At 39.6% G+C, this 27050-nt stretch overlaps 1 protein-coding gene and 1 gene segment (V, D, J or C); one reads left to right on the top strand and one right to left on the bottom strand.

Annotated features, from left to right (window-relative positions):
* Window positions 1-898: 898 nt before the first annotated feature.
* Window positions 899-2800, bottom strand: LOC102550134 (T cell receptor beta variable 4-1-like). The segment is given in 2 exon segments: window positions 899-2174; window positions 2271-2800. Coding segments are annotated over 2 exon segments (321 nt in total).
* A 17343-nt stretch (window positions 2801-20143) lies between these two features.
* Prss3b (protease, serine, 3B) lies at window positions 20144-23852 on the top strand. Its single transcript, NM_173127.1, is given in 5 exon segments — window positions 20144-20183; window positions 21043-21205; window positions 22236-22489; window positions 22992-23128; window positions 23627-23852. Coding segments are annotated over 5 exon segments (744 nt in total). The 3' UTR covers window positions 23777-23852.
* The last annotated feature ends 3198 nt before the right edge of the window (window positions 23853-27050 follow it).

The raw sequence follows: 27050 nt of genomic DNA, 5'->3' as shown, positions 1-27050 counted from the left end.
TTAATACATGGACAGAAACTACAGTTGTGGTCTCTGTCACTAGGAGTGAGAATCAACAGAGCAGTGACCCTACTTCTACTTTATGAGTTACAATACTTTATCTAAACAACTATCAATAAAAGAAATAAAAAGATTTCTAATGCGATGCAGTTAGAATGAAGAAAAAAGATGCTACGAGTTGCTTAGTTATTTGATAAGACAGTATTTGCTCAAGATTATTTACCAATCATATTCTGTGGTGTCTAAAGAAAATCAGTATATGTATGGCCTCTGGCCTTCCCTCCATGAAATATTCATCTTGGCCATTTAACTTCAGATATTTATCTGTTCAAAAAACAACTGCAATTAAAAAAATAGTCATGTAGACTTTCTTCTCCTGAGGAGGATAGGGTGTTAGGAAAGAGGCAGACATGTGAGAGTTTGTGTACAGGAAGACTGTGTTTTTGCAAGGCTGTGGCTAAGCTGCTGGCACAAAAGTACACAGCTGAGTCCTCCAACGTTGTGCGTTGGATCTTCAGAGTGAAATATGAACCGTGTTGCCTATCAACTAAAAACTCATCCTTAAATAATTTAGACTTCTCCCCAATTTTACCATCGAAGAAAGAAACCAGAAACTCCATCTGCTGTCCTAAGATCTGTTTATACCAATAGAAATATAGGTGATTAGAAACTGGGTCACAACTGAGAATCACCGTCTGTCCTATATCTATTACTTGATGACTTGGGATCTGTTGGACGTTGGGTCCTGTGTGTCCTGTGGAAAGAGAAAGAGGATTAAAAGAATACTTTACAATTGTCTCAATATGAAATGAAAACTCTAGAATTTCTAAGAACGCACCTGCTTTCAGGAGACTAAAAATCATCCAACTAAAAATCAGCCAGCTGTCCATAGTAGGGTCACAGCAGAAATGTAGTTTCTCCTAGCTTGAGTGGCTGCACATCAGAAACAGAGGAAAGGCATGCTAAGTTCCTACGGTTCCATAGGCCAGGTCTGACAGGGCTTTGGTGAGTGGCAACAGCTACTACCTGCAGACTGCCCTCTGTGGGAGAAAGGAAACCTAATATCATGCATATAGCAGACGCCTGAGGGTTCAGGATTCTGACTCAGAGATAGATCTGATGGTGTGCACAAGACAAAGGGCCGCTGCAAGGAGTAATCAGCAAAGAAGTGGTAAGAATTAAGTCTTCCTTAGAAATGCTGGAGGGGTCTTTGTCATTACTGTGGTTAGCAACACCTCAAAGGCATCAGACTCCACAACTAACAATATGGAGTACAAAGCGTCAGCATGAAGATTAAAGAGATGGAAGGACAGAGTCAAGCCTGAAAGTGTTAGAAGCCTCCAAGGGAAAGAAAAGCAAGAGTTGAGAACCTGACCATAAGCAAGGAGAGTAAATTAATCAATGGTAAAGATCAAATAAGGAAAGATTATCCTGGGATATAGGAACTCAAAGAGCCACTTAGGGAGAGGGGGGATTTCTCAGCAAAAATGTGAGCATACTTAGAGCTACAATAAGGACAGAAGTACAGACTCTTCTTGAAAAGAGAAGTCATATAAGGATATGAAGAGGTTGGTGAGAACAGTTAAGTGGTCCGTAAACGATTTCTCAGGACTACAAACTCGAAACAACTTCAACTTGAGCTTGTAAGTTCCATATTTAACAGTAGACAATGTTTTACTCAAGTCAACTCAACGCTGCTGCCTTACAGGCCCAGAATTGGCAGTACGACATCTAATTAGCAGGTGGCATTGTGGTCTGAGGTTTTGACTTGAGACCTGTGGACTACGGAACTGAGTCTCCAGGCACAGGTAGACCAGTTACATCAGCAGTTTCCTGGAAAGGAGGTTTGTGTACAGAGAAGCAAGAGCTTTGCAGGGCTGTGTCTTGGCTACTGGCACAGAACTATGTAGCCACATCTTCAGGCTTCAGGGCTGTGATCTGAAGGTCTAACAATTTCTCTGAATTGTGAGGTTGGAAGCGACTTGGGATAGTCTGGTTGTCCATAAGTTTTTGATAGCTATAGGAAAACATGAGCTCTAGGGACTTCTTAGCACTTTGTCTGTACCAATACATAGCATTGTGTCCTAGATGCTGTTCGCATATCAAGATTCTTTCACTCCCTGTGACTGCCACCAGAAATTTTGGTTTCTGGATAATTTTAGGGTCGACTGGACCTGTGGGAATAAGAAAATAAGTTTAATCCTCAAGATAATTGTAGAAGGATGTTCTATGGGAAATACAAACGTGTAGGGACTGAGACTAGGACTCACCTGCCACCAGGAGACAGAGGACCAGGCAACTGAAGAGCGTGTAACCCATGGCAATGCCACATAGGATGGGATCTATGTTTTTCTCTTTGGGTCCTGGCTTTCTGGGTGCCTTTTGTTGATCTTGTAAAAGGGTTTGTTTAGATGCTCCCTGTTCTTGTAGATGGTTTCAGCTCACACTTCCTGTTTGCCCTTTATGCTTGTCAGGGCTGATCCTGTATACGTAGGCTTGCAGACACAGACTATATCCAGCTCCCTCTTGGGCTTCCTCTGACAATTTCTTGCATCAGCAAATGGTACTCTCTTCCTTCTACTTTGTAGTACCCTCCTATCCTGACAGACAGATTCACTTCCCTTGGATAGACAATCTTCCTGCTGACTCTCAAGGATTCAGATGAGGCATACTTCATCCTGAGAATGGCAGCCTCACTGTTCATCAGAACCTTTTCTGAAGCCACCTGAACATCGTTTGAAGGCACAGTAATTTAATGAGAACTAGATAAGAAGCACCTCAGTGAATGCTGAGAGACGAATAAGAGGAATACGCTGCAACCCCTCCTCCCACCCCACACCACACACACACTAGGAACACATCACCTCCTAGATGCATACATCTTGCGTAAGTAGAGGAAACACACAGAGGAAGCTTCAGGAGAACAGAGAATATCTGGCTCAAAGAGACCCAGCTAAGGGACATTCAGGAATAATACCCTATCGCTTCTGGAAGTCCTGGTGTCTCTGAGCTCCATTCATACCGTCTCTAACACAGATCAAGGAGTAAAGCCCTATGTTTTACTTCCTGCCCAACTCCCTTCCCATCCTCCCTCCTCACCTAACCTCATCATCAGCCTCAAGAGTTTCCATGAGGTCTCAGCTCTCCCTGGAGGACAAACAAGCACATTACACTCCTCTCTGTCCTCATTTCCCCCTAACTGTACCTGAGCTTAAGATATACCAAAAGATTAACCGGGGGTGTTGAAGACTCCATTGCTTTATGACACAAGATGTTTCCCACATTTCCTCTCCTTTTCTCATATTTCTTGATTATCTGAGGAAAACTGTCCTTTTATTTGTATTAGAGCAAGGATGTTTAAGAAACAGGATGTGAGCTCTAGATATGTGTTTGGGCTAGAACACCGATGCCAGAGCGTTGCAGTAACTACTGTAGGAGGCATATGCAGTATACAGACAACTGCACACAAGTGCAAATATTTCTTCCTACTGATAGTGAAAAGCTGGCAGTTTACCAATGTTTTCAGTTCATTCTAGTTCTGACTTCCCCCCTTTCCTTGTCTGCAACTTTCTGAGGCAGTGCTGAGAAACCTCATCTGTTACTCTTAATCGGTTTACATATGTGATCACCAGCCTGCATGTGGCCAGTCCACTATCTTGGCTGTCTCCCCCTCTCACCTGGTGACATCCTCCCACCCCTGATTTTGTTCTGACTCCTCAACCCTGAAAAACAGTATGTCCTCTTTTTGGCCCAGTTTCTCACATCCCACACAAGGCCTGTGTTGAGCACATGACATTCTCCATTTTCTGGGACTTCAACAGCATGTACAAGGCTGCTTAATGTGCCCCATTTGTACTCTAACACCAGACACATCTGGGGATATCCTCGTCATCTTATACCAGTGATTCTTAGTCTGTGAACTGTGACTTCTTTGTTGATTGAATAGCCTTAGCACAGGGGTTGCCTAAGACCACCGGAAAACAGTGACATTTACATTATTATTCATGATAGTAGCAAAATTTCAGTTATAAAGTACAAGGAAAATAATTTTATGACGAGATAGGGTTCCAAAACATGAGGAACTGTATTTTTTTTAAAGATCATGTCTTGGGGCTGGGGATTTAGCTCAGTGGTAGAGCGCTTACCTAGGAAGCGCAAGGCCCTGGGTTCGGTCCCCAGCTCTGAAAAAAAAAAAAAGAACCAAAAAAAAAAAAAAAGAAAGATCATGTCTTTATTCATGTCTTTTTTTTTATTAACTTGAGTATTTCTTATTTACATTTTGAATGTTATTCCCTTTCCTGGTTTCTGGGCCAACATCCTCCTAACCCCTCACACTCCCCTTCTTTATGGGTGTTCCCCTCATTACCTCCATGCCCCCAACAATCACATTCACTGGGGGTTCAGTCTTAGCAGGACCAAGGGCTTCCCCTTCCACCGGTGCTCTTACTAGGATATTCATTGCTACCTATGAGGTCAGAGTCCAGGGTCAGTCCATGTATAGTCTTTAGGTAGTGGCTTAGTCCCTGGAAGCTCTGGTTGCTTGTCATTGTTGTTCATATGGGGTCTCGAGCCCCTTCAAGCTCTTGCAGTTCTTTCTCTGATTCCTTCAACGGGGGTCCTGTTCTCAGTTCAGTGGTTTGCTGCTGGCATTCGCCTCTGTATTTGCTATATTCTGGCTGTGTCTCTCAGGAGAGATCTACATCCGGCTCCTGTTGGCCTGCACTGCTTTGCTTCATCCATTTGTCTAATTGGGTGGCTGTATATGTATGGGCCACATGTGGGGCAGGCTCTGAATAGGTGTTCCTTCTGTCTCTGTTTTAATCTTTGCCTCCATGAGGAACTGTATTAAAGGGCCACAGCTCTAAAAAGGTTGAGAACCATTGCCGTATATGGTCTCAATCTCCTTCCCCAGGACCTTCTTCTACAATTAAGTGCATTCTTTAGTCCTCTGACAATGATTTCGTTTTAATTAGCAATGTACTTATAACGAAATTTGAGGCACCGTTAATGTAATAGGGAGGCTTTGCTGACCTCACGTATTCCAGACAGATCTTCTAACTATGCAGTTGGTGATGGCAACCACTGAACATGTACTTGAATCACTTGGGTCCTCTGAGCCCTTTGTGTTTCACTGTTGTTTTTCGTTCGCCCTGTCCTTTAGGGCACGATGTTTATTTTTTGATACTGCAAACCCTAGAATCTTGCTCTCCAGCTTGACCCTTTGTGTTTTAAAGCTACCTCATCCTCTGCATTTGATCTTTATCAGGTCCTAGGGCCACCTTAATCATTTCCTCTTCTGTCCTTCCTGGCACAGCCTCGTCCTCACTTAGTAGTACTATTTGCAAATCACTCTAAACAACCATAGAAATGACAAAGTGGATAGGGGGAAAGCCTGTGAGGCCTCAACACTGCACAAAGAACTACAGACAACTAAGGACTGCTGATAGCAGAAGTATTCTGCTCTGGGAAGTGCACACCAATTAGTTGTCCAATGCCAAATGGTCAGCCCTGAAAGCATACATACAAGTACCATTGTATAGAGCCAGGTAATATTTATGATTATATATGTACACATAAATGTTAGAACAATTAATGAGGAAAGAGGCCCTAGATTTCAAAGCAATTAAGGAGGAGAATATTTGAGGGTTTGGAGAGAGGAAAGGGGAGGAAAAAATGATGTAATTATATTATCTGTAAAATAAAGGAAACAATATAATATTTTAGGAAAATAAAAGTATGTACCCCTTGCTAAGAACAGCAACTGGTCCTTATCACATGCCTTAAGCCTATCACTTGTTCCTTTCCACTTCTTTGAAAGTGGATCTAGGAGGTGGCGTGAATATCACCAGGTGTGAAAACATTTTAATCAACACCCACTCATCAAGCCCAGACTGCAGGCCTCAGAACCACAGTTAAAAGCTGTTGTTTCATCATTAGAGAAACTGCTCTGAGTTATGTTCCCCAAAGACTCCTTGCAGTCTTCTAGTCACCAAACACATTGACTCTGTTTAATGTCATTGGTTGTATAGAAGACTAAGTGGACATAGGGTATATTAAAAATTATTTTTTAAATTTTTTATCGGATATGTTTTATTTACATTTCAAATGTTATCCCCTTTCCCAGTTTCCTGTCCATAAAACCCCTATCTCATCCCCCTCCTCCTTCTTCTATGAGGGTGTTCCCCCACCCATCCACCCACCCCTTCATGCCTCCCAGTCCTAACATTCCCCTACACTGGAGGGTTGAGCCTTGGCAGGGCCAAGGGCTTCTCCTTCCATTGGTGCCCAACAAGGCCATCCTCTGCTACACATGCTGTTGGAGCCATGCGTCTGTCCAGGTATACTCTTTGGATGGTGGTTTAGTCCCTGAGAGCTCTGGTTGCTTGGTATTGTTGTTCTTATGGGGTTGCAAAACCTGTCAATCCTTTCTCTAAGTCTTCCAATGGGGAACCCATTCTCAGTTCAATGGCTGACTGTGAGTGTCCACCTCTGGATTTGTCATTCTGTGGCTGAGCCTCTCAGGAGACAGCTATATCAGACTCCTGTTAGCACCTCTTAGCATCCCCAATAGTGACTGGGTTTGGTGACTGCAAGTAGGATGGATCTCCATGTGTGGCAGTCTCTGGATGGCCTTTCCTTCAGTTTCTGCTCCATACTTGGTCTCCATATTTCCTCCTGCGAGCATTCTGTTCCCCCATCTAAGAAGGACTGAAGCAGCCACACTTTCATCTTCATTTTCATTAAATTCTTAAATGTCTTTAATTTCTTTATTTCTTCCTTGACCAAGTTATTGAGTAGATTCTTCAGCTTCCATGAGTATGTGGGCTTCCTGTTGTTTTTGTTTTTATTGAAGACCAATTTTAGTTTGTGGTGATCTGATAGGATGCAAGCGATTATTTAAACCTTCCTGTATCTTTTTTGGCCTGCATTGTGACCAATTTTACTGTCAGTTTTGGAGAAGGTACCATGAAGTGCCGAGAAGAAGGTATATTCTTTTGTTTCAGGATGAAATGTTCTATAGATATCTGTTAAATCCATTTTGTTCAAACTTCTCTTAATTTCAATGTGCCTCTGTTTAGTTTCTCTTTCCATGATCTATTCATTGATGAGAGTGGTGTGTTGAAGTCTCCCACTATTATTATGTGAGGTGCAATATGTTCTTTGAACTTTAGTAAAGTTCCTTTTATGAATATGGATGTACTTGCATTTGGAGCATAGATATTCAGAACTGAGTATTCATCCTGGTAGAGTTTTTCCTTTGACAAATATAAAGTGTCCTTCTTTGTCTTTTTTGATAACTTATGGTTGAAAGTCAATTTTATTCGATAATAGAATGGCTACTCCAGATTGTTTCTTGGGATCGTTTACTTGAAAATATTTTTTTCCAGCCTTTTACTCTGAGGTAGTGTCTGTCTTACTGAGGTGCGTTTCCTGGATGCAACAAAATGCTGTGTCCTATATAAGTATCCAGTCTGTTACTCTGTCTTTTTAATGGGGAATTGAGTCCATTGATGTTAAAAGATATTAAGAAAAAGTGATTGTTGCTTCTTGTTATTTTTGTTGTTAGAGGTGAAATTATTTTTGTATGACTATCTCTTTTGAGCTTCTTGAGAGAAGATTACTTTCTTGCTTTTCCTAGAGTGTAGTTTGCCTCCTTGTGTTGGAATTTTCCATCTATTATCCTTTGTAGGGCTGGATTTTGTAAAGATATTGTGTAAATTTGGTTTTGTCATGGATTATCTTGGTTTCTCCATCTACGTTAATTGAGAGTTCTCCTGGATATAGTAGCCTGGACTGGCATTTATGTTCTCTTCGGGTCTGTATGACATCTGCCCAGTATCTTTTGGCTTTCATAGTCTCTGGTGAGAAGTCTGGTGTAATTCTGATATGTCTGCCTTTATATGTTATTTGACCTTTGTCCTTTACTGCTTTTCTTTGTTTTGTGCATTTGGTGTTTTGATTATTATGTGACAGAGCTTCTTTTCTGGTCCAGTCAATTTGGAGTTCTGTAGGCTTCTTGTATGTTCGTAGATATCTCTTTCTTTAGGTTAAAGAAGTTTTTTCTACAAATAACCCTATTAAAAAATGGGGTTCAGAGCTAAACAAAGAATTCACAGCTGAGGAATGCCGAATGGCTGAGAAACACCTAAAGAAATGTTCAACATCTTTAGTCATAAGGGAAATGCAAATCAAAACAACCCTGAGATTTCACCTCACACCAGTGAGAATGGCTAAGATCAAAAACTCAGGTGACAGCAGATGCTGGCGAGGATGTGGAGAAAGAGGAACACTCCTCCATTGTTGGTGGGATTGCAGACTGGTAAAACCATTCTGGAAATCAGTCTGGAGGTTCCTCAGAAAATTGGACATTGAACTGCCTGAGGATCCAGCCATACCTCTCTTGGGCATATACCCAAAAGATGCCTCAACATATAAAAGAGACACGTGCTCCACTATGTTCATCGCAGCCTTATTTATAATAGCCAGAAACTGGAAAGAACCCAGATGCCCTTCAACAGAGGAATGGATACAGAAAATGTGGTACATCTACAAAATGGAATATTACTCAGCTATCAAAAACAACGAGTTTATGAAATTCGTAGGCAAATGGTTGGAACTGGAAAATATCATCCTGAGTGAGCTAACCCACTCACAGAAAGACATACATGGTATGCACTCATTGATAAGTGGCTATTAGCCCAAATGCTTGAATTACCCTAGATCCCTAGAACAAAGGAAACTCAAGACGGATGATCAAAATGTGAATGCTTCACTCCTTCTTTAAATGAGGAAAAAGAATACCCTTGGCAGGGAAGGGAGAGGCAAAGATTAAAACAGAGACTGAAGGAACACCCATTCAGAGCCTGCCCCACAGGTGGCCCATACATATACAGCCACCCAATTAGACAAGATGGATGAAGCAAAGAAGTGCAGACCGACAGGAGCCGGATGTAGATCGCTCCTGAGAGACACAGCCAGAATACAGCAAATACAGAGGCGAATGCCAGCAGCAAACCACTGAACTGAGAATAGGTCCCCCGTTGAAGGAATCAGAGAAAGAACTGGAAGAGCTTGAAGGTGCTCGAGACCCCAAAAGTACAACAATGTCAAGCAACCAGAGCTTCCAGGGACTAAGCCACTACCTAAAGACTATACATGGACTGACCCTGGACTCTGTCCCCATAGGTAGCAATGAATATCCTAGTAAGAGCACCAGTGGAAGGGGAAGCCCTGGGTCCTGCTAAGACTGAACCCCCAGTGAACTAGACTATGCGGGGAGGGTGGCAATGGGGGGAGGTTTGGGAGGGGAACACCCATAAGGAAGGGGAGGGGGGAGGGTGATGTTTGTCCGGAAACCGGGAAAGGGAATAACACTTGAAATGTATATAAGAAATACTCAAGTTAATAAAAAAAAATATTTATGACCTGAAAAAAAAAAAGAAGTTTTTTCTATAATTTTGTTAAAGATATTTACTGGCCCTTTAAGTTTGTAATCTTTGCTCTTTTCTATACCTATTATCCTTAGGTTTGATCTTCTCATTGTGTCCAAGATTTCCTGGATGTTCAGAGTTAAGAATTTTTTTCATTTTTCATTTTCTCTGACAGTTGTGTCAATGTTTTCTATGGTATCTTCTGCCCCTGAGATTCTCTCTTCTATCTCTTGTATTCTGTTGGTGATGCTTGCATCTATGACTCCTTATTTCTTTCCTCGGTTTTCTATCTCTAAGGTTCTCTCCCTTTGTGCTTTCTTTATTGTTTTTTTTTTCCATTTTTAGATCCTGGATGGTTTTGTTCAATTCCTTCGCCTGTTTAGTTGTGTTTTCCTGTAAATCTTTCAGGGATTTTTGTGTTTCCTCTTTAAGGGATTCTGTTTGTTTACCTGTGTTATCCTGTATTCCTTTAAAGGACTTATTTATGTCTTTCCTAAAGTCTTCTTTCATCACCATGAGTTGTGAGTTTAAATCCAAATCTCGCTTTGCCAGTGTGATAGGGTATCCAGGACTTGATATAATTGGAGAACTGCATTCTGACGATGCCAAGTAGTCTTGTTTTCTGTTGCTCATGTTCTTGTGCTTGCCTCTTGCCATCTGGTTATCTCTAGTGCTACTTGCCCCTGCCATCTCTGACTGCAGCCTGTCCCCCCTGTTATCTTAGTTGTCAGAACTCCTAAGAGTCCAGCTGTATTTCTGATCCTGTGATTCTGGGGATCCTGAGATCCTGAGATCCTGGGTGTGTCAGAGCTCATGGGAGTCTAGCTGCCTCTGGGATCCTGAAATCCTGATGTGACCAACTTCCTGAGATCCTGTTGTGTCAGAGCTCCTGGGAGTCAAGCTTTCTCGGGGTTTTGCAGGAGTGGGTGGGGAGCCAGAGCCCTGGGTATGCTCTGGGCACAAGTGCAAGCTGGAAAGAACCCATGCCTCTGGTTGGTGGGGTTTGGGTTTCCCTGGTTCCTGTAGAGATTCCAGTTATGCTGAGTCTTGGGAAAGATGTTGTGACCTCAATTGTGATCTTGAATATGTCAAAGGTCCAGTGCTCCCATTTGTGTCCAATCTCCTGGGAGTCCAGTTTCCTCTGTGAGCCTGTGATCCTGAGCCTGATAGAAGGCCTGGGAATTGGGATTCCTCAGGGTGTTGTTGAACTATGTGTGGAGCAGTGCCCAAGGTCTTCTCAGGGCACTGGTTTGGACAGGAAGGATCCCAAGCCACTGGCTGAGTAGGGGTTCCTGCCTCCCTGGATCTTGAGGGACCAAGTTACTCTGGGTTTTGGGGTGGATGTTGGGGCAGATGCTGTGGCCTCTCCTGTGATTCTCGGTGTTTCAGAGAACCTGGGAGGAGCTTCCTCTGGGTGTTATAGGAATGGGTATAGAGCCAGTGCCCACGGTCTGCTAAGGGCACTGGTTCAGACTGGAAGGAACCTATGCCACTAGCTGGGCAGGGGTTCCTGCATCTCTGGATCCCAGGGATCCCAGTTACTCTGAATGTTGGGGCAGTTGTGGCCTCCTCACCTCTGATCCTCTGATCCTCTGATCGTGGGACTGTTAGAGCACCAGGGCTTCCTCTGGGTATTGTGGGACTGTGTGCTGCATTGGTTCTTGACCCATGTTATCCATTTGGTTGGTGTTGGTTTTGTTTGTTTTAGACAAGGTATCACTGTATAGCCATGGCTGTCCTGAAACTCACTTCATAGAACAGGCTGGCCTCAAACTCACAAAAGTCTGCCTACCTCTTCCTCCTGGGTGCTAGAATTAAATGAGTGTTCACCCATTTCCAGCCCCTAGGTCCTGTCTTCTGATGTACCCCTCTGTCCTTCAATTCCTCTTCAGTTTCTGTCTCAATTTCTGTTTCTCTGTTTTCCTCATTGTCCTCTGATATAATCAGTTTGCTTCATAAAAGCCTTGTTGCCCTATCACATCCTGAAGTGTCTACTTTCACATTGTTGCATAGTAGCAGTTGCAGCTGTTCTGACTGGGGTGTGTTTCAGGGGGGGCCTCCATCTAGCTCGTGTGATCAAGGTGAGAATTTCTTTTAGCATGTTTATGGCATAGAGGTAGAACCTGATTAGAAACTGGAGATGAGTCTTTGAAGCGAATGCTGGCACAGAAGAGCCGATCATATTAACATTTTACAGCCATAAACACGTGAGTCAAAATTGTTCTGACTCATCTGATTTATCTATTATTCTCTGTGAGAACTTGGTTTATACATGAGGATATTGGAGTCCAGATGCAAAAATGTCAGTGATGAAGCAGACACAGAAACTCTGGTGTCCACAACTAAATGCTCCTTCATAAGATCTTCTTCCTAATATCCCATTTCTTATTCTAAACTCCCTGTTCCATGAGTTACTTTCACTAACCTCCCAAACATAAGATGAACACTGACATGTTTTTCCCAATGTTACTTACTACCTTTATTTCAGACCATCTCAGTATCTGAAATCAAATTAACATTCCACTTTATATCCAAATAATGGCACTTAAATGGCTTCTTACCTTCTCCAGAAGATTAATCAAGTTGCTCCCTCTGCAAAGTGTGTGGCATGCAATATAACGTTTTGTAAATGAAATTTTATTAAAATATTAGACATAGTGAATCACTTAAATATTTCACATGACTATATGCAATAAAGTAGCTGTGTAGATGTACCACATTTTCTGTATCCATTCCTCCATTGAAGGACATCTGGGTTGTTTCCTGCTTCTGGCTATTATAAATAAGGCTGCTATGAACATAGTGGAGCATGTGTCCTTGTTATATGTTGGAGCATCTTTTAGGTGTGTGCCCAGGCATGGTATAGCTGGGTCCTCAGGTAGTACCATGTCCAGTTTTCTGAGGAACAGCCAAACTGATTTCCAGAGTGGTTGTACTGCCTGCAATCACACCAATAATGGAGGAGTGTTCCTCTTTCTCCACATCCTTGCCAATATCTGCTGTCACCTGAATTTTTTTGACATTAGCCTTTCTGACTGGTATGAGTTAGACTCTCAGGGTTATTTTTATACATTTCCCTGATGACTAAGGTTGTTGAACATTTCTTTAGGTGCTTCTCAGCCACCGATAGATAGATAGATAGATAGATAGATAGATAGATAGATAGATAGATAGATAGATAGATATTAGATATTAGTCCTCAGTCAGATGTAGGATTGGTAAAGATCTTTTCCCAATCTGTTGCTTGCCATTTTGTCATATTGACAGTGTCCTTTGTTTTACAGAAGCTTTGCAATTTTATGAGGTCCCATTTGTTGATTCTTGATCTTGGAGCATAATCCATTGATATTCTGTTCAGGAAATTTTTCCCAGTGCCTATGGGTCCTAACCTGCAGAGCAGTCAACCAGGGTCTGGGGTCCACTTAGGAGAGAATGGGGGACAAGAGATGCAAAGAACAGACAGCAAGTCAAGAAGTCTGATTAAGCTGATAATTTTTAATTTTTCTCAGGCAGAAGATACACTGGTAGAAGCAAAATGTGGGGAGGGGTTAGGTAACCACAAAAGAATGGGCCTGGCTCAATGACCAGGATATTTGCTGGGTAAATCAGTCAGGTGGGGGGAACCTTAAGGTGGGTTGCTCAGTGACCTGACCAGCAGTGTCTGACCATGGTGCTCAGTGACCTGACATCCAGATTTATTCTATCTATTGAATTCAAGCAGAACTGCAGGTGCAGGCCTAGGCGTGGCTGCTTTGATCTAACATAAGGCTATTGCTTTTCTTCTAACATAAGGCTAGAATACAATTACTTTTTAACATGAAGGCTGCTTCCACCATCTTGAGGCTGCTCCCAACACCCATGTGTTCGAGGCTCTTCCCCACTTTTTCTTCTATTAGTTTCAGTGTATCTGGTTCTATGTGGAGGTCCTTGATCCACTTGGATTTGAGTTTCGGTCTTTCTTCCCCTGATTATTGACTGTGTGATCCTAGCCAGATCAATCGCCTTTCTTCAACTTTAATTTCTCCACTCTACATGGAGGATAAGAATGATTATCAATTTTACATTCCTACCCTAGATCCTAGAACAAGTATTACAAACACTGAGAATATATTTGGAGAAAGTGTTAATGATCTCTTGGGAAAATGGCATTTGGTCAGAGCTCAAAAATACTTGCTATTGATGAAAAACATGTAAAAATAAAAATAAATAAATAAGGTATCTGTGAGAGAGATGGACCCTGCAACAACCAAAGCTTTTTTTCAAGTGTGGACTGTCCTTGCAAATACTCTTATGGTAAGAATCCTAAGTGACAAAATATAAATTTTGTAAACAAATACTTCGTCTTTGGACAGAGTCTTAAGAAACCTTGGATCTGTTCTAAGCATCGAGTTCCTGCAAAAAGAATGTTCTGTGCTCTATCAGAGATGTACAAAGTTTGTGACAAAGATTAGAAATGCAGCCAAGGGTGAATCGGCACATAGATATCAAGGTTATTTTCAGATGTACTTGCTCTGTGACCTTCCCTTTTTATATTGGTTCTGCTATTTGTTTATATAATATATTATGTGTCTTACTAAAATTTTTGAATCACATTAATTTAATTTAGAATAATCCGTAGGCATTAGAGATGTTAAAAGGGACCATTTCTCCCAGTAATGACTAGCACATTAACCAGGAAAGTAAGTAGAAAAGCTAAAGAAAAATTCAAAGACTTAACACTGGAAAAGAAACTTCAACGACTTCATGGCTGATTCCTCTTGCTCCTGCCAATGCAAATGTCAATATATTTACTTGAGCTCAATCGGCCCCCAGTTTAGTTGAGTATTTCAAGGTCACTAAGCATTGTGCATGGGAAAGACAAATAGCAAACACAGGTTAATTAAATATAAAACGAGGCTCAGGGGCAATCATGTGCTTAAATTCCCCATATATCATGCCTCTTGTTACAGAAAAGGTCACAAAAGGAGACCCCAACACAATGAATGGCAAGACCAGTTTTTGTTAAACTGAGAATTCACTGGTGTCATTGAGCACAGATATTTTATATAAGGAGTAGGTAAGAATATATTATTATGGGGTCAAGGAATTTTAATTCCATTATCTTTATCAAGCATCATAGACTATTTCAGAGAATGTCATACATCAAAGACAACCTCAGGACAATTTTATAGGCCTAAGAATCTATAGACTATACCTGGATATATATTTTTTCAGACTTGTTTAATCACTGTACATAACTAATATAAATTATATTATATAAATTATATATTCATATTAGATATAATTATATATGTATTAAGGATACCTTAAGGACATTAAGCATATATGACCGTATCGGAATCAAGTCTTAGTATTCTGATTAGCTTCAGTCATCAATATGATTTTCATTCCCAGTCAACCAATACAGGAGCTATAACCTTTCTGTTTTCTAAACCATCTGCCTAACATCTTATTTCAAGAATGATATGCTCATCATTATTAGTCTTTAACTTGAATTTAGATAGTATGAAGACAATCATTTCATTGTAAAAGTGACCATTTATTTTAATGTCTATCAGATAAAATATGGCCAGCACAAAGAAGGTCAACATTATTGTTTAAGAAGAGAATAAGATAAGTCTAGAGTCCTGGAAAGCTGATTCAGATACGGAAGTACATACTGTTCTGGTAGAGGACTCAAGTGAAGTGCCCAGAACACAAATATCTTGGTTCTCAAGTGCCTTAAACTCTGTCTCTAGGAGATGCAAAATTCTCTTTAAGACTCTTTTGTCACTGCCCTCAAGCTCAAAAACACAAACTCAGAAACACATATTTACATATCAATAAAAATATAATATTTATTTTAAAAAGGAAAATGATCAACTTTCAAAAATGTAACAATATTTAGTCATTGTACTAAGTGATTTGCATGCACACAGATGTAGAAATATTACTAAAATGACTAAATGCTAGAGATCAGTATTCTTCCATAGGGCTACTACCACTTTTTGATGACTGAGTAATGTTTATATACGTCGAGCAGAACCATGTTCTGTTGTCTTGGATTTTTGGGAAGAGGAGGTAGTGAAAATTATCATATATCTACTTTGCTTCCCTGGAAGCCTCCATATTTTCCCTCTCAGAAGGACTGAATGTGATAAAGCCCAGGTAAGAACACCAGAGGAAGTATTGTTGAACATAGCACTACATGAGCCTGTTATTGTAAGAAGTTCTGCACTGAGATATCGTTTCTATAGACCCAAATCTCAGATGAGTCTGGGGGAGTTCTAAAGGGGATAAGGAAAGGTCCAGCTTCTAGCATTGTTGTAAGAATCATCAGCAGATTGTTGAAAAGGATGAGAAGATGTCTCTTATTCTGGGTACTGTTCCTTCTCTTACTTTTCAATATTTTCTGACTTTTGGGAAGTAATTAATAGCAGCTTCCTAACTTGGACTCCATTTAGTTAGTGAATATTGAGTGTCTATATTCGCCCAAAATTTAAGGCCTTTATTTTTTACACAACACCCTTGGATGCAAAACTTATTTGTCCTTTTGTTTTTTCCCCTTCATGTGAAATTCTTAAGTTGTGTGATGGTTTGTATATGCTCAGACCATGGAGTGGCACTATTAAAAGATGTGGCCCTGTTGGAGTAGGTGTGTCACTATGGATGTGGGCTTTAAGACCCTCATTCTAGCTGCCTGGAAACCAATATTCTGCTAGCAGACTTCAGATGAAGGCTCCTTCTACACCATGCCTACATGAATGCTGCCATGTTTCTGCCTTGATGATAATAGACTGAACCTCTGAACGTGTAGGCCAGCTCCAATTAAATGTCCTTATAAGGGTTGCCTTGGTCATGGTGTCTGTTCACAGCAGTAAAACCCTAACAAAGACAAAAGATGATATGAGGAATGGGGTATTCCTGTGACAGCTTGACCATGTTTTTGGGAGGACTGTGGAAGAACTTTGAAACTTTGGTCTAGAAGAACCATTAGGGCTTAAGAGCTTTGTGGGATTTTCTGAAGCTTTGAAGATAATGTTGAGAGCAGTGCAAATGATGAAGACCTGGCTTAAGACATTTCAGATCGAAGCTTAAAGACTTTTATCAGTATCACTGTTATTTTGACTGTGAAGATTCTGTGGTTTTGGTTAGCCGTTGCTGAAGAATCAACTGTGGTTAACAAGGTACCAGAACTACTAAATTGAAATCTTTGCATTACTGGTACGATTGATGCTGGTTATCTGGAGCTAAGAAATTATCAGTGATTAAGAAGAGATCAACATCACTAAGGTGAAATCTTCTGGGAAGTGTTTCCTGACAGCACTGGGAAGCTGTGTTCCAGGGGCAACCATAGTTGTACTCGTGTTGGCAGACAAATTTGGTATTATAATCAGAGTCATCAAGGTGGTACTGGTTTTGAAACATGCAGGGGTAGTAGCAGTTGATATTTGGCACTGTGAGAAGCCATGAGTGTCCATTGGTGATGGTGCAACCTCAGTGGAAGTTGAAGTCCTAGAACTGAAGGAGTCATGCAGAGAAGTTGGGGTTTAGCACCATGAAAAGGGGCAGATGAGAGGCTATTTATAAAAGTGCAGTACAGTTGTAGCAGAAGACAGCAGTGTTTTGGAGATGCCTGTACCATGAGATGACCACCAAGAATAGTAGCAGCAGTGGTATACAGGCAGATGGAGCCCAGAAGACAAGGTGGGTGCTACAGAGAGAAGAGCTGGAGAAGTAACCCAAGGCCTTGGAGGAGTCCAGAAGATTGAGTAGATCCAAGACATTGGACAGTTAGAGTTTCATTTTGCTTTTGATTGTGACTGTGCCCTGATATTTTTCCACTCTGAAGTAAAAACTATTTTAGTAGAGCCTACAGTTAAGTGGCTTTGAGTTGTGAAAAGATTGGATTTCAATAGAGACTGGATATTTTAAAGAGATTGAAATTTTAATATGTAAGAATTTATAAAGACTGTTGGATTTTTAAAGTTATTTAGATCTTGGGGATGAATAAGAAAGTAAATGTTGAGGCTTAATAGAGATGTGTTTGTGTGTCAAGTTGACAAGGGGTCAGCTGTACTGGCTGGTTTCGTGTGTCAGCTTGACACAAGCTGGAGTTATAGCAGAGAAAGGATTCTCCATTGAGGAAATGCCTCTTTGAGACTCAGCTGTAAGGCATTTTCTCAGTTAGTGACAGGGTGAGAGGGCCCATTGTGGGTGGTGCCATCTCTGGGCTGGTAGTCTTGGGTTCTATAAGATGGCAAGCTGAGCAAACCAGGAAAGCAAGCCAGTAAGCAACATTCCTCCATGGCCTCTGCATCAGCTCCTGCTTCCTGACTTGCTTGAGTTCCAGTCCTGACTTCCTTTGGTAATGAATAGCAATGTGGAAGTGTAAGCTGAATAAATCCTTTCCTCTCCAACTTGACTCTTGTTCATAATGGTTGTGCAGGAATAGAAACCCTGACTAAGACAAGTTGGGACAATTTTGCTCGGAGAGGACATTTGGAAATTTGGCATTGGATGTCCCAACTGCAAGAAAGAGATTGTGTTCTTTCCATATTAAGATTCTGGTAAACACAGGTGTTTCCCATCACAGACTTAAGAGGCTCCAAATGTCAATAGTGTCAAAATCTCTCTTTCACTAATATATTACTTTGTCACAGTGACCAAAGTATCAGACATAGATAAATTAAGAGACAATGCAATGAGTCTTAGTTTAAAATGTTCTTTTCATTGTGTGGAGAAATACACAACAGAGAGGAGCCATTTATGTTATTGCAAGCCAGGAACTGAAGAAGAGAACCCAGGCACTGCACTGCCATTCTCCTTTCTTCACTACGTATTCAGCTTGGGCCTCCAACCCAGCAATGGCATCAACTATATTCGAGTAGGGTTTTCCCTATCAGCTAACCATCTCTGGAATGACCTCATACGCAATGCCAGGAGCATAAACCTTCAAATTCCTAGATAGTTCTAAATTCCATCATGCTGATAATGAAGATTCACCAACTAAGTTGTCTTAGGAACAGCAAAATTTTAAAACAAGCCCTCAAGAATGATAGCCTAAACAGAAATACCATTGCAGTACATGAGTTGAGATATTTGGATAGGTAGAGAATCTGACCATTGTCTTTAGCTAGAGAGTTATTTTGGATGAAGGATCCCTCTAACTAGGCATTAATTAGTGCACAGCTCTAATCCCATTCACCCTGGTGGATTGAGCACAAGGACTGTGAGTTTGAATCTAAACTGGATCAAAATAAACATTTATAAAGGATTGAAGTGACAGGAAAAATGGCACATGACTTTCATCCCAGCACCCAGGAAAAAGGCGGCCAGACAGCAGTGATGTAAAGGGCAGCTCTAGGCCAGGTTCAGGGGGTACATAGTGAGGCCCTGTCTCTAAGTGAAGGTGGAAAGGGTATTGTAGATTAGCTTAGCTTAGTGGTTAGACATGAGCTTGCTGCCCTATGTAGGTTCATCTCCAAATACTGCATGGGAGAAAAGCTTGCCTGACTCTTGATAGTTGATTCTTCCAGTAATTCTTATAATTTCTTTTTCAAAATGTAATTATTGAAAACAAATCCACAGATTCCTTAATATCCACTTAACTTGGTAGTTCATTCTGTGTTCCTCCTATTTAATATATAATGCTGCATAATTTTGCCAGGAGATTGCCTTACAATTTGTACATTTGCTTCCTGAAGTTTTGATCTGAAAATTGGGAATTAAAATACGTATATCAAATCAATCTTCTTAGGAGGGAGCACAAAATTAATATAAGCAAAGTACTTGAAACACAATATACCCCTCTCTTTTTATGTTAACAATATTTCAATATACCCAGAAGATATACAAAACTACAGATAATTCAAATATGTATATTTGTTTATATACATATATGTATAACTTTTCCTATAAAGCCTTATGATAAAATTTAGTTTACAAACAAAAACATTGAGAGATTGAAAAAAATGAGTAATAAAATAGAATAGCAATAAAATGGAAGAAATCAATGATATGCTATGACAGTTATTCCAACATTACAAATTTCAATAATGCTTATTTTTGGTTCATTTATTCATGAACCAAAGTCAATTGGAACCTTGGGCAGTAGAAGCACAGAAAAGGTAACGACCATATCTTAGACATAGAACAAGCGCTAGATGGACAGACACAAATTCTCATCTTTAACTTTACCAATTTTATCTATCAGAATTTTAAAGAATTTTCCTTTTCTTGAGAGAGCGGGAGTCTTTTACACTAGCAATGGAGTCTTAATGTGCATGTAGAGTATTAGAATGACGCTAGGAAAAGTTATACATTATGAGTAACTACAAAATAGACATGACCAGGGTTCCAGTGAGTCCTTTATAAAAATGCTCACATACGGAAGTTGAGAGTACCTAAGATTTTTGTGTGAGAACCCGAAAACCTGAAGTTCTGTCTTGTGACCTTACCAACTTGTTTTCCTACCATGGAGAACAGGTTCTCAGCAGGTGAGTTTGTTAATTCCATTCCCACACCCTTTGGAAGTAAAGGGTTAGTGTTTGGATTCTGTCCCGCATTATCTTCCCTCCTTCATTGAATTGAGTTCTAAATTTAGATTTCTGAGTTTCCAATGAAAGAACTTTTTGGCACCCATGGCCATGGTGTTAACAAGACATGAAGGTATAAATAGTTTTGGGGGAGAGACTTCATCATATTGACTGCTCTAGGCAGAGTGAGCAATCATGAAGGCCTTAATTTTCCTTGCTTTCCTTGGAGCTGCTGGTGAGTCCCTTTAATGAATAAGCCACTAAGAGTTAATCATGCTTGCTCTTTGGTTGGTGGCTCAATCTCTTGGAGCCCCCAAGGATCCAAGTATAAAGAAGATGTTTTGGACTAAATTCAAGGCTTAGTGCATACCAGGGAAAATATTCACCAGGTGCAACATATATATGATCCTCTCTGTCATTTTCAATTTTCAAAATGAGTCTTGCTAAATTGTCCAGGCTACCACTGAGCACTTTCCATAGCCCAGGCAGGCCCTAAGCTTCCCTTCATTCTGCCTTAGCCACCAAACCATCAGGAATTACAGGTCTGAGACAAAATGCAAGGATGCAACCAAAATTGGAGTACTGAAATGTAATACTAGGGTTTCCAGGACTCAGAAAATATACATTAGATGTATCCTCTCAATACTCCTGAAAATATCTTAGTTAATAAAATCTCTTAGCTCATAAAAATGATCTAAAACCTTGAAACTCTAAGAAATCTTCACAACAGCATGCCCTAATACACAATGCAGGAACATATGTTGCAAAGGTTGTTAGCATAAATGAAAAGGTTAGTAAGGGAAATCCTGTAATGATTGGTAAAATGGTTTATAAAAACTTCAGTGACAAGCAGTAAGAGAGATAAGCAGAATAAAACCATTAAATAAGTTTCTTTGTAAAGAATACTTTCAGCTTGCTCTGTAAGTTTTCTTGCTTCCTTATGGAGATAAACATGTCATGCCAGCAACTTACCACCAGTGGAGGTTAATGCAAAGTGATCTATCTATTTGCATGACTTCTCAGCAGGTTCTGTTATAAAATGACCCCTGTGTTCTCAAATAGTCACAATCAGGCATCTCTGGTTGACTTCTCAGTTGCTCTCCCTCTGGATGATGATGATGACAAGATTGTTGGAGGCTACACCTGCCAGAAGAATTCTCTCCCATACCAGGTGTCTCTGAATGCTGGCTACCATTTTTGTGGAGGCTCCCTCATCAATTCCCAGTGGGTTGTTTCAGCCGCTCACTGCTACAAATCGTAAGTGACCAATATTCACATTCCCATGCTCTAAATCCATTGTCCTTTAGCCTTATCAAAACACAATTAGAGAATGTGCACAATTATACCAATATGGAATTGTAGAGATAGATCAGTTGTTAAAGCATTTGCTGTTATTCCGGAGGGCCTGGCTTTGATTCTCAGCAACTATATCTAATGGTTCACAACCACCTGTAACTCTAGTGTCACCGGATCTTATAGCTTCTTCTCAACTCCCTGAGCATCTTCATTCACACATGAAGATAACCATATACAGACATATATGGGCATAGATAATTAAAATTAATCTTTCCAAAATCAGATATCAAGAACTTGGTTCTTCCTCAACAATTATATGCTATACTAAGGGATGTTTATAGGGATAGTTGTTCCAGAATTCATTGCTATCTTTGTAGGTGATGATACTAAAGACTCAGAAGAGGAACCATTGATGACTAAGGATGTCTTAAAATAGTTTCAGATTGTGATTCACTACATAGTTTTAACAAAGGAAACTGGGCACATGAAGATAAAACAATCTGTGTTTTAATACATTATTAAAAACAAGCACATGTAATTCTGTCCTATAACATTGCACTGCTTTTTAGCCAGACACAGCGGTGTACACCTTTAGTCCCAGCACTTCTTTTCTGGTTCTTGCTTCATCCACTGAGTATTTAGTTTAATACCTTAAACCCTTGTATATCTAAAGTATTGAAAAATTACAACCAGTGGAAAAATAGCAAACACCAACCAATTTCTACTAATCTGCTCTTCATCCCCAACTATTTAGTAAGGGTGTTTCCCCCATCTTATATCTTGTATTTTAATGTACTGTGAGTCTGTACTAACTAGCAGAGAAACTTTTGCAAGGAATTTTCTGACCTACAAGCAGGAAGGGAGTACATACTGCCACCTTAGGTATAAAGTCACCTATGTGAATATTTGTGTTTATTTGCATGATCAGCAAATTGTGGGGAGGGGAAGGTTGAACTTGGATATGTTAAAAACTGCTAATCCTTATATGCAGCCGAATTCAGGTGCGCCTGGGAGAACACAACATTGATGTCGTTGAGGGTGGTGAGCAATTCATTGATGCAGCTAAAATCATCCGCCACCCCAGTTATAATGCAAACACCTTTGACAATGATATTATGTTGATTAAGCTGAATTCACCTGCCACCCTCAATTCTCGAGTGTCCACTGTCTCTCTGCCAAGATCTTGTGCATCATCTGGTACTAAGTGCCTTGTGTCTGGCTGGGGCAACACCCTGAGCTCTGGCAGTAAGTATCACTAGAACTTAATTACCAAGTGTGAGAAGACTAGAGATGAAAGGCAGGTTGGGCGCAAGGTGGTCCAAATTATCAATCAAGGGAAGGCTGTCTAAGGATAGAGGTATATAGAGGCAGTGTTAAAATGTGTGAGTTAGAGTAGGGAAAATACTTCTTCCCAGATCATACAGTAGACAAAACAAAAAAATGAACTTTTAAGAAAAACTCAAAAGCAATTAAATGGAGGAGGTAAGTAGACAGAGGCTACAGGTTTTAGTGTTCCTTTCAGTATGCACTTGTTGAGAGCTGTGAACACCAATGCTTGCACCTGATTTTTTTTGATATTGTTGCTGTGAATTGAATACAATTAATTAGCAAACTTTCTCCAAAAATGCTCTCCAAAGTTTTAAGTCACTGGGGAATTTAAAGATAGAGTAGGTGTTCAGAAAGAGGCAGAAGGCTGCAAAAGATGTTTTCAAGAACCATAATCTATTTTCATTCTTGTGCTCGACAGCGAACTACCCTTCACTGCTTCAGTGTCTTGATGCCCCTGTCCTCTCTGACAGTTCTTGCAAAAGTTCTTACCCAGGCAAGATCACTAGCAACATGTTCTGTCTGGGCTTTCTGGAGGGCGGAAAGGACTCCTGCCAGGTGAGTTTATTTGTGCTTCTCCCTCTTCCCTTACATCTGCTTCTTTGAAGAAAAAGAAATAAAGAGAGATAACATTACCCATCTCTGAGACTGTGGGTGAGGAGTGAAGAGTAGATTTGGAATAAAACTTAATTGTCTCCATTATAGTGATGACTAGGACTAAATTACTACAAATATTTTATCTGACCAAGTACCTCAAAAACTTTATTGTAGACTTTCCCTTCGAAAGAAGAGCAGAGCTCTTTAAAAAGTATTCAGTCTTCCAAGTTCTCACACTTTCATGGGTTAATGGGTTGACTAAAGAAAGATATAGATCTATAAGAAAGAAAGGTAAAGAATATTGGCATACAAGGAGACTGCTGCTTGAAGATTTAAGTGATTATTTCATAGAGAACCTACAAAAGTGGCCCAAGATAATCAAGTAACAACTTGGAGTCCATCCTCTCATTTAGACATCTGTGAGAACTCTTATTATCCTATCTTTTCTTTGTTATTCAGGGTGACTCTGGTGGCCCTGTAGTCTGCAATGGCCAGCTCCAGGGTGTTGTTTCCTGGGGTTATGGCTGTGCTCAGAAAGGAAAACCTGGTGTCTATACCAAGGTATGCAACTACGTGAACTGGATTCAGCAGACCGTCGCTGCCAACTAAAACGCCTTTATGTCCTTATACTTTGTAGTCAAATCCACCTTCTTTGTATGCCCCAAGTCATTCTCACAAGAAAAACCTTTTGTTTTATCACATCTGTCTGTGTTGTTTTTTCCCTTGATAAGGAAAATTGCTGCCAATGAGAAGATGTATAGAGAGTTCTACTATTTTATAAAGATAATTAAAAAGGTTATTTAGCATTTCATTCAAACCTAATTTGGTAACTTACTAATATAGCTGATACATTTTATTTGAATAGTTGGCTATTATATATGCTTTCTTATGCCCCAACGTGGTAGATCTAGTGTTAATTATTCTAATAGATTATGATACAAAATGCAGAGATAAAACCGATGGCTAAAAGTCAGGGTCATAATGGAATGGAGGTGTAGTCCAAGCTGCCAGTATTCCTAGTGCACGTCCATTTCCGTGACAGAATACTGCTTTTTCCATTCTTCAATCTAAAACTCGATTACACTGTACCTTTCCAATGATTCACATACCCATTCTTGCTCTTGTTTCCTAATGGAATATTATTTTAATCTGACCTATCTTTCTCTCAACCACACCTCAAATACCAACTTACATGATGCACTAATTCAAATATAAGCTGAAAATAAATGAAATCAGTTTGCCTAAAATAAACATGTTCAACCAGAAGACTGGAACCATAGTTCCAGATATATTACTGCTGTTCAAAGCCCAGAAATAGAAGGCACTACACTGCGGTTTTTCATGAACTCTCTCCAACAATCACCAACGCACAGATCTCTGATAGAAGTGTGGGAAGGAGAAGCCCCTATGATAATTCCTATAATTATATGGATGTGACATGGCCATGAAAGAAAACCTAGCAGCACCTGAACATACACACCTTGTATACCTGGAACAATTTTGAAAAGGAAATGTATACTTTAGTGATAAGATGGTATATGCATTCCGTCTCAGTCACCTCAGGATGCTGTATTGAAAAGGTTGGAAACAGAAAAGACTCTACAGCACACACTGCAATCTCATAGTCCTAGAGGCACTAGAACTTCTGGGGAAGAATAGTTTTCTTAGTTATGTAATATACTCTCAAGTTGTGTATCATGTCCATCAGCTACCTCTGATGTCTTCTTTCTTTGTAAATAAGCTGATCACCAACATAAGAACACAAGCTCTCAAGTTCATTTAAAACTGGATTTCCTGCCAAGGCTCCATTTTGCAGTGTCATCTAGCCTGGTGTTAAGAATTCAGTATATAAATCTCAAGGGAACATAGCTATATTGTCTATAAGAAATATATCAGGAAAAGGGAGAAGAAGGTCTGTAGACCTCACGTCTCAATGTTTGTATCTCATAATTTATGTCATTTGAAGAAAGATGCTTTGAGTTCTTAATAATGCATTTTACTGCACCTTAGGTGAACCCAAGGGTCATTAGCCTTACATTCAAGACTTTAATATTTAATCACAGCAAACCTTTTTAGTCTTGTTTCTGAAGTTTTTTCGGAAAAGGTTTCTTTTATTTTTTAAATTATTAATCAAAGTAACAAGCTTCCTTATGTCATCTGCCCATCTCCCTGCCCCAAGCTTCCCCCTTAAACACTTCTTTATCTTTCCTTTCTAATTTATATATAGTCTACTCTACCTTAAAGATGCTTTCTGATATACTTTTCATTTGATTTATTGATTCTTTCATTTCCAGAGTTTTGATTTTTTTTTTTTTGGTTCTTTTTTAAGGTTTAGATTTTTGCAGAATGTTTCCATCATGGTTTTAAATTTTCCCTCCAAGTTTCTATCCTCTGGCCATTAATCATTTTCAGAAGTAAAACTCTGATTCTTCTAGCATTTCAACTATCTCATCAACTTTATTTTTCAATATTAAGAGTTCAACAGTTTGTGACACTGTCATTCTTCAATTTCGCCTCACAAAGTCTTTCTTAAATTTTAGACATCCCTTAGAGTATATGTTTACTCCAGTTTGCATTTTACCTCCTTATCCCTTTATTTTTTGCTTTTTTATTTCATGTGAGTTATCTGTACTTGGATTTATGTTCAAAAAAAGCTATCTATAGAAATTGCAGTAGTTGGATAGCAATCCCAATGCCAGCCTCAAGAAAAGAGAGTTGAAAAATTTACTCATTGTGAATTCAAAAGTTTGGACACTGGGACACTAAAGTGAACTTTAGAGAAAAATATTGTTTACAGATTTTTGTTTTATTATGATTGTTGGTTTTGATTTTTGCCATGGGTAGAATAATGTCCAAAGGTATTAATATTTAAATATGGAGTTGAATGGGAAATGTAATAAGAAGAGAATGTGAGAAAGAAAGTATGTGGTAGAAATTGGAAAAGCACTAGATAAAATATTGTATACTACATTCCAAAAATAGAACATACTTAAAAGCCTTTTCAATAAGATATGTTACAACACATCAAGTGATTAAGCATTTAAATTCAAATATACGGAGCTAGAGAGATGACTTAAAGGCTAAGACTCTGGCTGTTGTTCCAGAGGTCCTAAGGCCAATTCTCAGCAACCACATGGTGCCTCACAACCATCTGTAATGGGATATGATTACTTCTTCTGGATGTAAGTGAAGACAGATCATTCATATACATATAAATAAATGTTTTAAAAATACAAATACACAAACATTATAAATAAATAAATAAATTATATGTGATAAATAGTTATATGTATAACAAAAAGGAAAGTTAATATTAAAATAATACAAATATAAATGAATGATAAATTAAAGACAGGGAATTGTGTGGACAGTTAATGCTTCTTCCTTTGGGGAGCTGTGGATTACATTATTTCTATCTGTCAAATTATTACCTCAAGTTTGATAACAAACTTCTTGGTTGATTCAAGTCCTTCATATAGAATAGTGGTAATATTTACAACCATTTAGATACAACTTCCCAGAAAACCGCATGTCAGCTCTGGATATTTTCATAGTGAGTGAATAAGTCTATAGAATTTTTACATTTTTTTATTTAGGGTTTCATATTACTTATTTTACTCAATACCCTAAATATGCTAATGGGTACTGCTTCTCATATTTCAGGTTTAGGTCAGTGAGTTATCAATAACCATAAATCATTACTCTATTGGATATTATTCTTTTTTTTTTTTCGGAGCTGGGGACCGAACCCAGGGCCTTGCGCTTCCTAGGGAAGCGCTCTACCACTGAGCTAAATCCCCAGCCCCAGGATATTATTCTTGTATTTCAAAAAATCTTTCCTTTTTCTCTATCTGATATTAATTCATTTAACTAAATATAAATT

This window comes from Rattus norvegicus, chromosome 4, assembly GCF_036323735.1.
Source record: "Rattus norvegicus strain BN/NHsdMcwi chromosome 4, GRCr8, whole genome shotgun sequence".
NCBI classification, from domain to species: Eukaryota; Metazoa; Chordata; class Mammalia; order Rodentia; family Muridae; genus Rattus; species Rattus norvegicus.
The sequence above is the reverse complement of the archived record's forward strand: the minus strand, read 5'-3'. Positions and strand labels throughout refer to the sequence as shown.